The sequence below is a fragment of the Catharus ustulatus genome, chromosome Z (genome assembly GCF_009819885.2).
Source record: "Catharus ustulatus isolate bCatUst1 chromosome Z, bCatUst1.pri.v2, whole genome shotgun sequence".
Taxonomy (NCBI): Eukaryota; Metazoa; Chordata; class Aves; order Passeriformes; family Turdidae; genus Catharus; species Catharus ustulatus.
The window spans coordinates 51,932,407-51,950,622 of NC_046262.2; the positions used below are offsets into that span (position 1 = coordinate 51,932,407).

The 18,216-nt window shown below is 37.9% G+C and overlaps 1 protein-coding gene across 1 annotated transcript in view; it reads left to right on the top strand.

Annotated features, from left to right (window-relative positions):
* HSD17B4 (hydroxysteroid 17-beta dehydrogenase 4) overlaps positions 1 to 18,216 on the top strand; it is a 66,315-nt gene that overhangs the window by 6,557 nt on the left and 41,542 nt on the right. Inside the window, exons 3-13 of the mRNA XM_033084804.2 lie at positions 469 to 576; positions 1,094 to 1,153; positions 2,158 to 2,179; positions 2,280 to 2,326; positions 3,099 to 3,183; positions 5,915 to 6,102; positions 8,482 to 8,573; positions 9,175 to 9,199; positions 10,801 to 10,929; positions 17,140 to 17,246; positions 17,929 to 18,162. Of these exons, the coding sequence (XP_032940695.1) occupies positions 469 to 576; positions 1,094 to 1,153; positions 2,158 to 2,179; positions 2,280 to 2,326; positions 3,099 to 3,183; positions 5,915 to 6,102; positions 8,482 to 8,573; positions 9,175 to 9,199; positions 10,801 to 10,929; positions 17,140 to 17,246; positions 17,929 to 18,162 (1,097 nt within the window). The remainder of the gene's footprint in view (positions 1 to 468; positions 577 to 1,093; positions 1,154 to 2,157; positions 2,180 to 2,279; positions 2,327 to 3,098; positions 3,184 to 5,914; positions 6,103 to 8,481; positions 8,574 to 9,174; positions 9,200 to 10,800; positions 10,930 to 17,139; positions 17,247 to 17,928; positions 18,163 to 18,216) is intronic.

Consider the following 18,216-nt stretch of genomic DNA (forward strand, 5'->3'; position numbering starts at 1 on the left):
TTCTCACTTTGTTCACACCGCTGGTTATCTTCTGTCGTGGTGTTGACTGGTAACATTTAGCTACTCCATTAAACAGGAACAAAGTCTTGCCAGTCTTGCTTACCATTCCTGCAATAGTTAGAGACTGGAATAAATTGCCTATGATTGGGGTGTAATCTAGATCTTAATCTCTGAATTGCAACACAATTATAGAGGTGCGTGGGTAGTGCAGTCAAGTTGGATACATGGTAGAGGTGGGGAAAAGATTTTGTTTTCAATGTTATTTATGAATAAAAAGGGATAATGTATGTTGCACTACTTTAAAAATAATGGTGTGTCCTACTATTTTTTTCTTGTCATCTGTGGTTTTCAGTAAGATTCAGATGCAGCAGACTGTATGAATACATTTTATAACCTCTAGTGTGATAATGAAGTAAGGACAGACTGTGAAGTCAGAGTGTTAACAACAAAATTTCATTTCTTTGTCAGTGAATGATCTTGGAGGTGATTTTAAGGGGTATGGCAAAAGCTCCTCAGCTGCTGACAAAGTTGTCGATGAAATCAGAGCAAAAGGAGGGAAGGCAGTACCCAATTATGGTATGTTATTTTTCCAGATGAATGTAATGCTGTAGGAATAGTGGACATATTAAATGGAAAGCTGATGCTGCTTGGTAAAAGACTACTGCCAGTTTGCCAATAAAATATGCATTAAATAGGTGTAATATGATGTGGAGTGGGGAGACAGATGCTAAAAGCGAGTGCATTCATTGTTTCTTTTAATTAAGATTTCTCTACTAATGCCCTTATCTTTTATCTAGTATTTTAACATTGAAGTATTAAGCAGCTGTCCATCTGCAGTTTTCAGAGGCAAAATGGGAATGGACAGAACTTGCTTGCTTTGCTTTGTGTTTTTCTTGGAATGGCAACTATTGTACCATTTAGACTTCTGTGTGGGCTTTGCTTAATGCGGATAATGGCTGGATTTGAATTTGAGTTTCACTGGGGCTGTACACAATTTATTTTTCTTAGCTCTTAGTGGAATTAGTTGGTAATATCCTGGAAGTGCAGTCTGTCCAGTTAATTTTATTTGAAAATTTGTACTTTTTTCTTACAGATTCCGTGGAAGATGGTGAAAAGCTTGTGAAGACAGCCCTTGAGGCTTTTGGGAGGATAGGTACGGTTGCGTAGTTCATGTTGAAACTTATTTGCAAGTGCAAAGCCATTACAAACAGTGCAATGAACAACATGTGTATGAAATATATTTTACGAAGTGTAGTACTCACCAACCCTTGATGCCCATAGGCAGTGAAATCTCAGTAAGGGGCTTTCAGCTTTTAATCTGAATGATCAACTTTTCTGGGTTTTCTTGGTAGGTTTAGCAGAAGTTTGAAGCTTTAGTATATGATTCTTGTTTTCCTGCCCGTCAGATTTTTGGAACTTCAATAATAATTAACAATTTCTGTCACAAAGCACAAAGTCTATGGAGTGTTATAACTAGCTGCATAGAATTAACATAAATAATGTTGCTGAAAGCAACATTTCATGTTTTGGAAGCTCTTCTGCTTATGTAAGAAAAGAAAAAAGAAAACCCTGAGGTATTTTATCTAACAATTAAAGTTCTTTTTAACCATATGATTGCCACCATTTAAAACCACTTGATGATTTTATCTCAGGGTTAAATGGCTAAAAGTACACATAATCAAAACCAATAGGAACCTTATTAAATATCTTAAAAGAAATTGTTATGATCCAGATCTCTTTTTCAGCTTTGTGACTCTGTAGTTTCTCTAGTTTTCATTTGGGCTACTGCAACAAAGATGGTGGCACAAGCTGCCTAATTGGGGCATTCTGAAATTTAAAGCAGGCTTTGAAACTGCAGGATGGCTGCATCCTGCAGGTATTGGATTCCTAGGCAACCAGGACTTCACAACTATCCCTCCTTTTCAGGCTTTTGTCCCATTGAGGTCCCTGTCTGGTTGAGACTTGCCTGTCCTGAAGTATTATGCTGTAATTATTGCCCAAGGGTAGAATTAATTAATCAGGACAAGAAGCTGTAGAATATATGTATATCACATATATTTTCAATGTTCCTGTCTGTGTATATTGGAAGTGGGAGAAGAATAGAAGCAAGCTTGTATTTTATCAGTACATTGAATTAGTTTCCTCTTTTAATTTCAGATATTGTTGTAAACAATGCTGGGTGAGTATACCTGAGGGTTTTGTCCTGTTTGAGTGTGGGCTGTCTATTTTGTGTAAATAAATGTTGATCTTGTGTTTGTTTTCCTATTGTTGCATTTTAGGATCCTGAGAGACCGTTCCTTTGTTCGGATAAGTGATGAAGATTGGGGTGAGTTGGTTTTAAAATGACTTCAAAATGTTCTTTCTGTGTGAAAGGTGACATTCCTCCAATGAGAACAAGAGAGGAAAGCACAGAAGGCTTAACTTATGCCCTTCAAGCTTAGTGACAAGTTGCTTGTGTTCAGTGTGTAAACCAGGTCAGTGCTGCAATGCATGGTAGGTGTATGTAGTTTCAGAGGGGAAAAAGGGCTTTTCTTCCCACTCCTGGTTGCCAAATGCCCTAAGAAAAAGAGCTGTGTGAATTTTCATGCAATAGTTTTTGTGAGCAGAGCATTCAAGTGCCAGCATTGAATCGCTGAATACTAAACAGGCTTAAAAGACCCAGAACTGGCTAGAGGGGAAAGCAAACCGATGCCAAGGGGCAGTAGAAAAAGCAAAGCCTTCAGTGAGGTGGTAGATGGTGATAAGCCAGTGGAGAAACACTATTTTTGTAAAGGTTATCTTGTGTAGTTCTTGTCCAAGTCTGCTTAGGTGCAGGAATTTTGAATGCTTTTGAATTCTGTACAGGAGAGCTGCATCCAAGAGGCAGTGTATGTGGGTAGCCCCTTAATGATCAGTGTTTGTTCAGGAAAGTACTGAAAAATGGTCTGTCAAGACAAAAAAAGAAAAAAATAAAGCAAAAAAAAGAAGCCCATCATTTGTTAAGTAATAATTTCAGAGTATGAAGATAGGGCACTTTTAGTCATGAAGAAGAAACGTCGTGCATTTCAAGTTGGGAGACAAATCCTGGAATTACTAAACAGATGTCAGTTTGTTCCTAGATATAATTCACAGAATTCATTTGAGGGGATCGTTCCTGGTCACCCGAGCTGCATGGGACCATATGAAAAATCAGAAGTTTGGCAGGTAAAAATGTGTCTTCTGTTTTGCATTTTTTAGTGAAGTATAACAGACTGATGCATGGCCAAACAGTGAAAGAGGCATCTTGCATTCTTTTCTTTCATTTTCTTAGGGGTGAAGCAAAATCGGTTCAAATGCCTTTTCAGTTGTGACCGCTCCTCTCCACTTCCTCAGCCAAATGTGTAAAGTTCTTTTGTCCAATAAATTTAAATGTATTTTTGTGACTTTCCCAAACAGAAGTTGTTACAATGCAAAAAGACCATTTCTATTAATGAGGACTGGTTAGAAGTGTTTGTTACTTGTATCTTACTGCAAGTTTGAGGGACTCTTGTTTTGCTCTTTCTTATTCAACTGACTGGTACATGCAATTCTGCTCATAGGTCATGCGTTTTTTGTTTGGTGTTTGGTTGTCATGAGTTTTCTGTGTCAGTTTTAATCCTTTGGGCAAATGTACTTGTCTTAAAAGTTATGCAGGTGTTCTTAGTCTTTTTTGGTATGTATTGCTGTTAACTTGAAAATAGTTCAGTGGAATCAGATCTTTTTTTTCTTTTTTTGTGATTTTATCAAAAACCTTATCAAAGTACTGACTATGTAAATCTTGACCATACCCACATGCTGGAAACCATGTGAGCTGTTTCCTCATCCTGTGATCTAAATAACATTCATTCTCATCGAGGGAAGTGAACTGTGGTGATAGCGAAAGTCTTAAATCTGGGAGTTTAAAATTATTTGTTCAAAACCAACATAATTCTAGAGTTGCATCCATTTAGGATAATGCTTCCCTTGTCTGTATTCGCTTAGCTAAGAGTGGTAGTGAATACTTCTGCAGTCTATGGATAGTCATGTGCCATCTGTAAATTCCCCACTTTGCATAGAGTTTGTAACTTTTCTTCATCATATTGAACCAATACTTGCAACACATCTCTTTAGATTAAAAACATTAGATTACTGGCAGTAAAACAGATAAAAAAAGTGAAGTATATGTTGATCCCAGCTATGCATTATGTTTGCAAGTAGATTTGAACAGAAGTAAGGCTTTGTTGGTTTTGCACAGCCTGGTTTTTGGTAGTGGGGATATCACAGACATGGCTTCTGTGAGAAGCTGCTAGAAGCTTCCACTGTCCAGCAGAGCCAGTCCCTGATGGCTCAGAAGATGGACGTACTGCTGGCCAAGGCTGGGCCAGTTAGAACTGATGGTAATGCTTCTGTCATAACAGATATAAGAAGAAGACCAAACAAAATGGGACACAAGTTTTTCTACCTAGAGAACATGTAAGGATAACAACATGGGGACATCAGGGTCAGTGAAGAAGGAGGAGCAGGAGGTGCTTCAGGCACCAGAGCTGAGATCCCTCTGCAGGCTGTGGTGAGGCCATGGTGAAGCAGCTGTGCCCATGGGATCCACAGGAATGCAGAGATCCACTCACAGCCCGTGGGGGAGGTGCCCATGCCAGAGCCAATGGATGCCTGGAGGAGGCAGTGATCCAGTGGGAGACCCAGTGAAGAGAGGGGGCCCTGCTTCCAGGCTGGAGCAGCCTGTCCTTGGAGGACTGCACTGTGTGGAAGAGAGACCCACGTCACAGCAGTTTTGGAAGGGCTGTGTGCCCGTGGGAGGGACTCACACTGCAGCAGTTTTGGCAGGACTGCTGCTTGTTGAGAGTGGACCGATGGCAGAGAAGTTCATGGAGAACTGTGCCCTGTGGGAGGGACCCCACTGTCTCACAGGGAAGGACTCCTCTACCAGAGCAGCAGAAGAAAATCAAACTGACCAAAAGTCCCACTCCGTGTCTCCCTGTGCTTTTGCTGGGAAGGAGGGAGAGGTTGAGGAAAGAAAAGGGCTTGTTTTGCTTCTTATTATCCTTTTCTATCCCTGTTAGAAATAAATTCACTTTTTACGTTAAGTTGAGCCTGTTTTGCCCTTGGAGTGTTTTCTCCCAGTCCTTAACTCATGAACTCCTTTTTAATTTTTTCCTCTCCTCTGCCCAGCTCTGGCAGGTGAGGGTGAGCAAACGGCTTTTGTGAGTGTCTGGCATTTGTGTCAAACCACGATAGGCTTCCTTTAAAGGTGAAGGTGTAGACCTATTTCTTTTGAATTGAGATGACCTGCAACGCAATGTTTTCCTGCCTAAAACTGACTGTGAGCTGGTTTTAGAGCTCTAGTGTGAGCAGTTCAGTCACCTCCAAAGCAATAACAGGGACAGCAAAGAGCAAGACTTTCCATTAATGTCTTCTTCTGTCCTGCATTTAATGCATATTAGAATTCTTTGAATGTGAATTCTGTGAGAATATATCTTCAGATATTACCAGGTAGATAATGTTAAGGGAAGTAATTTTCAGTAAACTAATTTTCTTGTGAGTTTTGAAACCTTTTATTAGTTGTAAGAATAAAACCACCTGAAATGTGGATAGAAATGAGAATAATTTACTTTTCTCTATACAGGACCCAGTGTCACAGAATGTCTTTCCTAGTGTTGCAGTATCACTCAGACAGCCTCATGACTTTGTTAGTTTTCTGCGTCAGGATTTGTGAGACGTTTGCTATCCATCAGACATTAAATAGTTACCTGATTGTTAGCGAAACCAAAAACCAATTTTTTCTTATTTGCATACTTAATTTTGAAATATGGAGACTATGATGAATATGGAGACTATAATGCCAGAACTGGAAAATGCTGTTGTGTAGAATCAAATAACTTTAAGAAATAATTTCATTTTTTTTCCTCTCTTTTCCCTTAAGAATTATTATGACATCCTCAGCTGCTGGGATATATGGAAACTTTGGTCAGGCAAACTACAGTGCTGCAAAACTTGGCCTTTTGGGTCTTTCAAACACAATTGCAATTGAAGGCCGGAAGTATAACATTCACTGCAACACAATTGCTCCTACTGCTGGATCCAGGCTGACCCAGACCGTCATGCCACAAGGTGAATAATTTAAGGTCTACATGTACTGATATTTTTCAGAATTGAAGCACAACAAACTTTTTCATCTCTTAAAAAATGCGAGTAGTTCACACTTCATGTACTACCAGTTAATTTTTCCTACTATCTTTTTGTCTTTGAACTATCAACATATTGCTTTGTCTGTTGTGAGGAATTCTTGCTTTCTGCCACGAGATATGAAGCAAGTTTTCTTGTTTGCAAAAGGAATTTCATAGGGCAAGGCTCTGTAATTGCAATCTTTTCCAAGATCCTCCTACAGTAGTGGAAAAGCTTGTTTGTTTCATCATATGTGACATCAAGTATGTGCATAATGTGTCTGCACTTGTTACAATGTTGCCTAATTGCAAAATACTGGGCTTTTGCACAACATGTCATGTGTGTACTCAGTGGTTCCATCATAGTGAACTGAGTTGCTTAATTTTTCTTTATTGTACAGCTGCTAATCTTTGAAAGTTTGAACAGCTTTAGCAGAGTACTGCATTGGAAAGTTCAATAAGGAACTTACTACGAAACAGTTGTGTATAAGTGTAGATTTAGGATAAATAGACTGACTAATTACTTTGGCAAGTGACCAGAAGAAAGAAAAGTAATTTGAAAAAAAAAAAAGGTCTGTTAAAGGAAATTGTTCTCAGAAAATCTTCTAGAATCAACTTACTTCATTTCACTCCTCACCTTCTTTTCCCTTATGATGGACAGATTTCAAAGCCCAGGAAATCATCACATTTGTCAGACTGATAGGGTATTGGAGAGTCATATATTTCGTATGTTATGCACAGATTGAATGCTTGATTTTGTTTGATTGAAGTAGCCTGGTTTGGGATATAAATAATCCAGGTGGTCATGACTCTAGCAGTCTTACAGGTTGTAGATTCCAGTGATTTATTGCAATTGTTTATAGAAGATCCAAATACATGAAGCATGCAATGTAAAATGGATTACAGTAGCTGGCAAGTTCTGAAGATATTTAATCTACATAGGATGATAAAATATACCTCATAATTTGCTTTGTTTTCAAGAAGAGTGAGATCTTTTGGTCTCACTCTTAAGATACAGCTCTGATGATTTGTTTGTTATCTTGCTCACTCCATCCCTGGCCAGTTTTTCAAAAAAAGATTTGAACACCACAACTTGAAAAACATTTTCAGATGTTTTATCAAATTATCCTTGTTATTTTAGTCAGGACTTACCTATTTGTATTCAGATGTCTGCAGGCACCTATACTTTTTCATTGCCATACATTGTTATGTTTGTTCAACTTGACCCACATATTCTTGTTCTTGCTAAGAACTCTTAAATGTAGTTTGCATGTTTTGTATGGTTGGTTTTTTTTCAATTCTACTACCCATTTTTAAATTATTTTAGGAGTGGATTGCAGGCATTAATGATAATAGTACAGGGCTAGATTTTGAGACTAAATTTTGTGTGACATAAAGTGAAATTCTTTGGAAAAAACATAAGGGGTTTGCTATGCATTTACAACATGCCATACTAAATGGAATTCAGCTTTACTTCTATGGAACTTCTGAAAATCAAATTCTGTTTACCTTAGTTTTGCTATTAAAGAATGTAATGGTAAGCTTTCCTAGCTCTTCATCTGGGAAAATCGGGCTATAATTGAAAATGCTTGATGACCTTTAGCTGAGGAATGGCTATATATCTACTACTGTTGAAAGAATGATATTCTAAAAGCTGAAAAAGGAAATTAAGCAAAATTGCTATTCAGACAGAGGATTGAATATGTGATAAGAGTTGCCTGGACAGCCACACTGTTCCATGACAATGTCTCAGTTTTCAGATAGCTTTCTATTGTGCTATCTGTCAATGAAAATCCCAAATAGGATTTATATGTAAATTTAGGGCTGATAATTCTCTATATTATTTGGAAAAATCAGCATTCCTGAATGAGATCATTCTTAAACAATCAGCAGTTGCAATTATTTTCATAATGTCTTTCTATGTAGCTGACTAGCATATTAAAAGGGAAATTGCTCAGGTATGTCTCTGTCAAGATTATGTGTAGCTGTCTTGTCCTTGGTTCAGGCTACCAGTCAGATGGAAATTTAGGAAAGTTATGTGGCTTTGCAGTCTGCCTGTAACAGTGTTCCCAGCAGTTAAACAGGCTTTCATCTCTCTGGCTAAGAAGCCATGTCTTGGGGTTTGGCAGCATCTACATATCTCACTAGATGTTCATATTTATTGAATCTTCAAATGTTTCATTTGGTTTGTCCTTTCTTTTTATTACAAAACACTATTGATAAAATTCTCCTGGTTCTGCTGTTCATAAGAGGGTGTGAGATTAAATAATTTGGTGAAACTGTAGAGTATTTCTATTTCACAGTTCCTCCCTCTGATTTGCTCTAGATCTGGTCGATGCTTTCAAACCAGAATATGTTGCTCCTTTAGTAGTTTGGCTTTGTCATGAGAGCTGTGCTGAAAATGGCAGTCTGTTTGAGGTAATTTTTTTTATTTTTCCTTTCTTCTCTCTCCTTACGTCCTTTTACTCCTTCCCCCAAAATCAGTTGTTTTATTTTGTCCGGCCTTAAACCTTTTGCTGAAACTAAATTATTATGTATGAACTACATACCCGGCATAGACAGAAGAAATACTGATCTGGTTGTGCAACATTTGACAAGTACTTCAGGCAGTAGCAGCCTTATCAAGTTCTGTTCTGTGCTCAAAATGCTACCAATTTGATTGTTACAATTCTTACTGTGCTCTTTTAAGGTTGAAAATATACCAAAATTCAAAAGGCGTTTTTTGTTCTCAAAAATCATTCAAACATAGAAATGTTCCCAGTTTGCAGGAAGGAGTAATTATTTAATTATGATATTCATGATAGGTATTGGCATCAAACTGCTAATTTGTATGTTGGATGGAAATTGTTTATGTTGATCACATTCAGGTGCTTAACTAAACTGCTAAATACAACCAGCAGTAGTTCAGAAATTCCTAATGTGTTGAGTTTATTCTGGAGTATAGTTTTGTTTCCCAACATTAATAAAGCTTTACTTTGTGAAGTGTCATAAGATGCTGACATTCTTTTTTTCTTGGCAGGTGGGAGCTGGGTGGATTGGAAAATGTAAGTACTTTATGTTGCAGATTTGATCTTGTTTTTGGAATTGAAATTAAGACTGTGCAATTTTCTTTAGACTTGACCCGTATGCTCAAGACATTTTTTACTCAGTCGAGAAGGTGAATAAAAGCTCAAGGTTCTGAGGAAACTGCTTGTATTCAGTAAAAGTCAAAAATTTAGCTTCATGTGGGAAAAACTGGTAACTTAGGTTTGTGCATTGTTATGCATTTAAACAGTAACTGAAAATCTACCTAAATAGCTTTAACTCTTGGATCCTGGTCATAATTTGAAATACAATTTGTGATGCTACGTATACATTGCTACCTTTTCTTGATAGCTTTAATTTTTCATGACATAAAATTATCACATGCTGATAAGCAGATTTTTTTTTTCATTTCATCCTTTTTTGTTGCTTTCCACCTTTACTTATGCTTCTATTAAAATACTTGTGTATAAGCATATTGAGGCAATTAGTCTTCTTAAATAACTAGTAGCTATGCTACCCATGTATTTTCCTTATTGATTCCAGTAACTAACTTAAATATTAATGTAAGGAAAACTTGCGGGCAGTACTGAGCACTTAAGAGAAAAAAAAATATTCAGAGCATGAGATGATTTGTTTCCTAGATTCATTGAACCTCGTACAAGTGTTGTTTTCATAAACTGTACAAATTTTCAGCCTACATGAGTGTCATCAGTGGGTTGCAAGTAGGGCTATTAACTCAGAAAGTCATTCTGCTTCCTTTGTATTTTTTTTTCAAACTTAATAACCATTTTGTCCATTTCTAAGTACAAGTGTTCTGTGTAACTAGAATAGTGTTTCCAAGAAGTGTGGTAAACAGATTAAAAGAAGCAGGGCAGCAGCACAAAACATCTTGCTGCCCTTCATGAGCAGTTAGGTTTTAATACAGCTGAAAATCTGCAGTTCAATCAAGACAAAATACCATTTTTCATCATTAAAATGGCTAACTATTGTTGAAGTTGCTGAAATGAAACCAGGTTGTTAATGAGGGACCAATATGGTCTGATTCATTGTCTTCTGCTAATTAATGGCAAACCAAACATGACTGGTTAAGTATTAGAATTACAATCCAGAAGTCTGTATCCTTATGGAACTAATTTTGCATTGGTCTCACCAGTTTCTCTCAGGTTATAGTATTGAAATACAACTTTAGAGATCATTTAGAGGTGCTGGCTACTGGTATTAAGGTCCTTTTATTACTAAAAAGAGGTTTTCACTTTTTCCCTTTTCATGCTTTCAGGAGATTGCTAAGCATTAATAGTTGAAGTCATGTCAGAAGAGAAAGCCTATAGATATATACTACCTACAACTTTTCAGTAGACAGAATCCTAAAACTAGTATTTCTGGAGAGAGTAAGGCTTTTGTAGCTTCAGTGAAACTTAAAACCAGTACTATTCCCTTTCTGGATGCAAGTTAAAGCAGTAAGCCCTTTCAGTCAGCTGGAAGTTATACCGGTGAGTTACACTGGAGTATTTAAAACATTACCCTTACTGTCCCATCTTGAAGGTGGTGGCCTATGTGAAGGTTATCTAAAGTAAAGAAAAACTCTGCTTATTACTGGGATTCTCTGTCTGTTTCCCATTAGTGCGCTGGGAGCGATCCTTGGGTGCCATTGTGAGAGGAAAGAATCAGCCAATGACGCCTGAAGCAGTGAGAGATAAATGGGAGAAGGTGTGTGACTTTGATAATGCCAGCAAACCCAGAACTATCCAAGGTAAGGGAGACTTTTAAGTTAGGGCCGTTCAGCCTGGGGAAGAGAATGTTTTTGGGAGACCTTAGTGTAACCTTTCAGTACTTTATGGAGGCCTCTGAGAAATATGGAAAGATGGGACAAATGTGTACTACTGCAATAGGACAAGGGCTCATGGTTTTAAACTAAAAGAGGATCAATTTAGGTTAGATGTAAGAGGGAAGATTTTTACAGCAAGGGTGGTGAAACACTGGCATAAGTTGCCCAGAGAGGTGGTAGATGCCCCATGCCTGGAAATATTCAAGGTCTGGTCAGCAAACTGATTTACTCAAAGATGTTCCTTCTTGGGAGTTGTGGGGGGGTTCGACTAGCTGACCTCTAAGGGTTCCTTCCAACCCAAACTATGCTTTGATTTATGTGGATAGCTTGGGTAAGCAAAGCTTAGAAGAGGGCTTGCTTTCAAATATTTGCTGAAACTTCAAAATCTACAGAACTAGTGAATTTTCTTGTAAATGTGTTACATTAATAATTTACTCTTTCAATATGGTCAGATCTTTCTAAAGCAATTGCTATGTTCTTACTACAGTATTAAGACATGATTTATATTAACAGTTTCTAGAGAAGTGGCATCGTTGTCATTGTAAGCATGAATCGGACTGATGATAGTGTTTTATTTGATTGCACCTACATGCAGACAGCATAGTGTAATAGATTACAATTTCTTTTCTGTCCTGGAATCCTGGTTTTTGGTGAACATTTCACCACCAAAAAGCTCTGGTTAAGTCATGGGATATATCACAGCAAGGAAGTTCTTACTGTGCCTTATGATGTTAGGTCACATTATCACCTTGTCTGGTGACCAAAATGATTTTCTCTTTCAATGCCTTCTTTACTTTTCTGGTTCTTTGCCAGCATTTAAGAGTGCAGGGCAGAAGGGGAAAAAGCATCCTTATGTACAATGTCAGTTGAATTTCAGAGATACTTAAATTCACAGTAGATGTTTAAGCTGTTGGTTCAGGAATCCATTATGAAATTTTGTTAAAAACCTTTGAAGATACATTTTTAGATGCCTGTACCAAAACCAGAATAGTACACACTTTTCCTTTCCCTCACATTTTGGCACACTGGGGAATGTAACCATTCATACAGTAGTTCTAGTTCACCAGACTGATCTTTGGCTTACAGATACCCTGTTTCCAATGCATGCAAGTTTATACGTGCTCTCTGTTCTGCTGTAGAATGGTATTTATAACAACATAATTCCAGCTTTATTGCTTCTGATTTGTTGTAGGACCTGTCACATGCACTATGTTACTTTTGTGCTGCTAGCAGAAAAGTGTTGTAGGTGGGGATTTCTTTTCAAAGTTGCTTCAGCATTATATATGGTATTTCACATCTGCCATAGTTGATGCTATGAGGAGGGAAAAACTGAAGATGATTTTGGACTTCAAGTAAAAGTGCTTACAATGCAATATGGCAGGTTATCTACAATCAGGAAATCATAAGTGTTATGCTGGCATGGTTCCATGCCTTAACTTTTGTTTTGTTACAAACTTAGTCAAGATAAAGCTTTTTGCTTTCAGTGCCATCAAGCCACAGATACTGAATAAAAACCTGTGCATTAATTGTTGTATTTTGTATTTGTGAGAATCAGCATTAAGGGTTAAGGAAAATTCTCATTAGCTCAGGAGAATTTTTTGTTCCATTGAAAGTTTCTTCTACTGTCAAATTCTCCACTTCATTGCTTGAAGGTATTTCACTGTGAAATAGAGGAAATTAATTAGAATACTTGGATTAAAAATTTAAAGGTGCTATACCTAACATCTGCAAGTTAAAACTCTTCCTGCAGATTTCCTTAATTTGAGTACTATCATGTTGTGAAGAGCATTTGTGTACTAAGCATTTTGTGCAGTAGGAAAAAAAAACCAAAAAACAATTAGATAAAATATTTACTTTTAATGTAGTAGAAAATCCTATAATCCAAGATGCTAATCTTGTTTCTTGTTTTAGTAATACTGATGAGAGGTTTGACTTTATGACTTTGTATTCTGTACGTAAAACAGAAAGACCAAATTAAGTGTGATGCAGAAGCTTCTGAATGTGTGGTGCAGGGTGCAACAGGTCACAGTTGCACCATGCACTGCGTGTTGGTGTGTTTTCACCTTGCCTTCATGGCCTACTACTTTCTCTTGTGTGACTGTCCAATTCTTCCTGTTCTGCAAAGGGAATCAGATTGTGTGGTGGTAGAGGCAGAGGACAGACGTCTGTCTCTTGCAGACTGTATACTGTGCACAGCATTCTGTAGTATCTGTTGCGCAAGTGTGCTGTTCTGTTGCCTAGGGAAGCAGAACTTACTGTTTCTGTGATTTGTGTGAGCCACTCTGGCTAAAGCTTTAGCTGGGAAAATGTGAGCCAGTTTCAACTAAAGTTCTGTAATTGGCTCTTTAGAAATTGTTGTGCATTTTTAACTCTCTTAGAAGGTATCTATTTACAGAAAACAACTTGATTATTCTTATTGTCTGACTTCTGGCACATCTTAAAAGCATTGTCTGACATAGAGCAAATTAATGTAAAACACATCCAAGGTGTGTGTGTGTATATAGGTGTGCACACTTTGTGTATATATGAAGGGGAAGTCTGCCAGCTTTCCTTATATGTATTTTAAAAAGTTTTAAACACTTGTGCTGTTTCGTCTGTTGTTTAGGGATATGGTCCATGTGCAATGTCCCCTTATTGGAAAATGAATACTTTTGGAAAGAGACACCCTTTGTTGTGACTCTTTTCAACCTTTGCTCTTCAGCTTAATATTTTCCCTCTGTCTGCTAATAGCAGGTGATTCTAAAATGGTGAACATTTAAGGTTTTAGAGTTCCCTAATAGTAGAACAATCTAAAAAATACCCTTATACCAATGATAAAATAATTGTGTTAAATAAAAAGTTGCCTACTGGGTTTGTTTTTGCCTAGAATTATACTCTTTGGTATAATTGTATATTTCTTGAGTCTTAAAAGAAAGTTAGAAAGAAGGTTGGGAATTACCATCCTATTCTGTCAACCTCAGCTCTGTGTGTGGGAAGGTCATGGAGAACAGGGAGATGATTTGAGCCAGCCAGTACAGATACACCAAGAGTGAGTACCCAATGGCCTTCTGTGATGGAGTGACTCCATCAGTGAGTAAGGGAAGGCCTGTGAATATCATCTGCCTGAACTTGCCTAAGGCCTTTGATACAGCCCCCCATAACATTTGTCTAAATTTCTGAGATACGGATGTGACAGATGGAGTGGAGGTGTTGGTGTTGGTTGGATGGTCCATGTCTCAGTGTCCATGTGGAGATCACTATTGAATGGTGTCCCTCAGAGGCCTGTGTTGTGAACAGTACTGTGTAATCAATGCTTAACAGTATTGCTTAATTAATGACATTGTTAAGGGGTTGAGTGTGTGTTCTCTGCAAACTAGCTGAGTGGTATGGTGACACACCTGAGGGATGGGATACCATCCAGTGGGACCTCGATAAGCCGGAGGAGGGAACCTATGTATGCCAAGTGCAAGATGTGGCAGGCCCCAGTTTCAATATGGGATGAAGGCATCAGAAACTTCCCTGTGGAGAAATTCTTGGAGATGCTGGTGGATGAAAAGTTGGACAAAAGCTGGCAATGTGCACCTCCAGCCCGGAAGGTCAATTGTATCCTGGGATGCATTGAAAAAAATATCTCCAACAGGTTGTGGGAAGTGATTCTGCCCCCCCCAGAGGTCTCCTCTCCACTTGGAACATGACATCCAGCTCTGCAGTCTTCAACTCAGGAAAGACATAGACCAGCTTTGGAGCAAGGCAAGAGGAGGACTGCAGAAATGATCAAAATGATAGAACTCCTCTTCTAAAGGAAAAGGTCTTAGATTTGCTCAGTCTGGAGAAGAGAAGGCTTCAGTGACACCTTTTTGTAGTCTTTCAATATTAACGTTTTGGCAGGGCCTGTTGCAAGAGGACAAGGGGTAATGGCTTTAAACTAAAGGTTGATTTAGATGAGGTGTAAGGAAGAAGTTTTTTACAAAGAGAGTGGTTAAATGCTGGAACAGATTTTTCACAGACAGGTAGTAGGTGCCCCATCCCGTAAACACTGAAGGTCAGGTATGACGGGGCTCTGAGGTACCTGGGCTAGTTGAAGATGTATCTGATCATTACAGGGGAGTTGGACTAGCTGAACTCTAAGGGTCCCCTCCAACCCAAACTATTCTATGACTTTGCGATCTCATTCATGTTCAGCCAGATTCTAGCCAGCTCATCAATTTTATAGTTCACTCATGTCACTCCTTCTGGAAGACTCCTTGGAAATGACCATTATTAATTTACCGGTTACCTTTATACTGTTGGTCTTAGTTATGACAAATTATTTTGTCAAAAATGCATGTTGTTAATCTTTGTCTTTCCATTAAAAGTGATCTTTATATTCCTGCATGTTAGTAGCTTGTGGTCGTGGTAAGTTGAAGAAGCATTCAGGTTTGCTTGGAGGTCAAACCTATATTCTCCTGTGAGGATTTTAAAGCAATATGAGACCTTCCTTTGGTTCATGCAGAAAAAGTAGAAACAGTTTGTTACTTCTCCCAATAGCTCTATATTGCTTTTCTTTTATTCATTTAATGAATGAACAAAGGGATAAAAGAGGTTACCTTTTAAAAGGTTCTTATAAATTACAAATCTTGTTTTGCACATTTTCACATTATGTAAATGTCATAACCTCATGTCATATTGTGACAAACTTTGTATTTAAAGAAGAGGTGACAACGTATGTTTGTTTCTTAGATGTTCCTTTTCTTCACAAGATTCAGGTCACAAACAAATGTTATGATGATTCTGGCAGAGAGATGGTAAGCAAGAAATAGTTTAGGAAAAGAGGATTCTGCAAGAGGGCATGCAGTTTACCTTGGAGGGTTTTTAGAGCAGTGCTGTGTGACAGAGCAACACTGTGTTAATGCAAGCAGCAGTGCAAGTCAGTATGGGCCCAGGGGCTTTGAAGAGGAGGGGAGTGACTCCGGATTAAGGTAGTTAAGTAATGATTTTGCACTCCTCTGATTTAAACACTAATGCCAGCCATGGGTTTATGTACAGAATCACAAACGGGATGGGCCTGTTGTTGAACATAGCTGCTTTATTTTCCAAGCATCGGTCTCATTACAAGGTTGGGACAATGGGAAGATACCACCAGCTGATGTTCTCGGCAGCAGCAGCAGAACCTGATGTTACGATGCACTTTAAAACTTTTTTGATCAATCACAAAAAGCAAAAGCATATGGACAGTTCTGTCCATCCACTCTAAGTACACGTACCTTTGGTTAAAGCAATGCTTGCTTATTTTGAATACAATACCTACTCGTAAGCCTTCTAATTCAATGCACAGAGCTCCATTATTAGGCTTAGAGCTTCTTAATATCTTACTAGATATACCTTCTGCAACTTAGGGAGTTACTCTAGCCAAGCTTTATACAGAAACCATTGTTCTATTTGTCTTTTCTTTCTAAATCTCATATAACTTTTCTGCTGACAAATCTTATAGCTACTGCTTAGCTCTAAATGCAGTTCTGCTGTCTCTGAGGCCTGCTTTTTTTAAGCTTGCCCAAAACCCTCTGGTTTTAAGGATTCCCACAAAACACATTTTTATTTTTCTCTGCAAGATTCTCATCACCTTTTGTTTGATTCTTTCTAATATTTAATATTAATTTTAACCCTACTAAGCTTCAAGTAACAAGCTATTCTTGATGGCCTGCCTTTACTATAGCTGACTTCGGCCAAGCATCATCTCGTAATAATTTTGTCATTGTTCAGTCTCAGACTTACTTTTCTGTCTGTCTGATTCAGGAAAGAGGGTAACAGTCAGGAGGTTAGACCTGTGACTTGTATTGCAAATAGTTCTCATTATTAGAAAATTGTTGGTAATTTTCAGATATTTGCTTCTCAGACAGTTGAAACATAGTTTTCATTATCTTCTTTTTAACACATTGAGATAGGAGTCGTGGCTGACTGGTGGGTGCAGAGCTGATGGAACCTCTACTTTTGCGTGGATGCTTGTAAAATGCAGCACTGTGCTCAATTTGCAGATGTATATTTACTATGTTTAAAGGTGAACTGAAAAATACCAGGCTATCTCTTATTTGCTGATTGTTATGTGTGTTGTGTGTCTGTAACTGGAGTGTTTCATGTATGGTTATTTAAAAGTGGGATTTTTTCAATTCCTTTCTCTAGAGTCCATAAGTGTATTGAGCGATGCTCTGAGTCAGATAGAATCTCAAGGGAATGTTTCTATGAATTCAACAAGCTCTGGATCAGTGGTCTCTTCTTCTGTTGACACAGTAAGTACATCTGTCTACCAGATGCTCTCAAATCTGGGTGAAAACCTTGAGCAGAGAGACTTGTGTTGCTACCCAGCTTGTACTCTAGCTTGCTGTCTCCAAAATGAAAGGTGGGGTTTAAACTTTTGAAGTGAGGAAGCAGAATGAAAAACATCTCCAGACTCCAGTCTGTGTTTTTCCTATTGATGGTAGGAAAATTTACAGCTGAATAGACTGGATAATGCAGAATCTAAGTGCTTGTAAATTCTGTTAAATCTCTTTGATTAGGGTATTATTCAGAAAAGCAGCAGAGCTTGGGTGTTTTTGGGCAGTGTCATTTTGCTCTGGCTCCTTCTCTATAGATAATTTTTCCTCATTTCAATCTTATTGTTCTGTTAATTATTTCAATTGTGATTTGTTTTAGAAAAGATCTTATGCACAGCTGAGAGGGCAGCTGTATGAAGTTAACACTTTATTCTTGAACCAAGGTATAATACCTTGCATTTGGGTAGCTTGTATTGCAATGAATGCATTAATATTTTATGGTCTATTTATTACTTGTACTTTATGTGTACATGTGACTGTAAAGAAAATGCTCAAGTGTCAAGTTTGATAGATTCTTCTATGGGTAGATTACAGAAGGAATGCAGGTTCAATATTAACTGGTTTTGATTTTTATTTTGTGCTGACTCTTTGTTTTCAGGCAAGCATTGTTGGCCGTGGATTGGGTACCAATGTGTATAAATACACTCACTTGGAACCTATTCTATATGCGCTTGGTGTGGGAATGTCAACTAAGGATCCAGACCACCTAAAATTTCTCTTTGAAGGAAGTGAAGAATTCTGCTGTTTACCCAGCTTTGGAGTAATTCCTGCTCAGACATCAATGTTTGATGGGGTTCCTTCTCTTCCAGGACTAAATATTGATCTTGCAAGGGTATGGAAAAGTAAAGCAGCTAATTTAGCTTGTGTGTCATATAACTGAAAGATG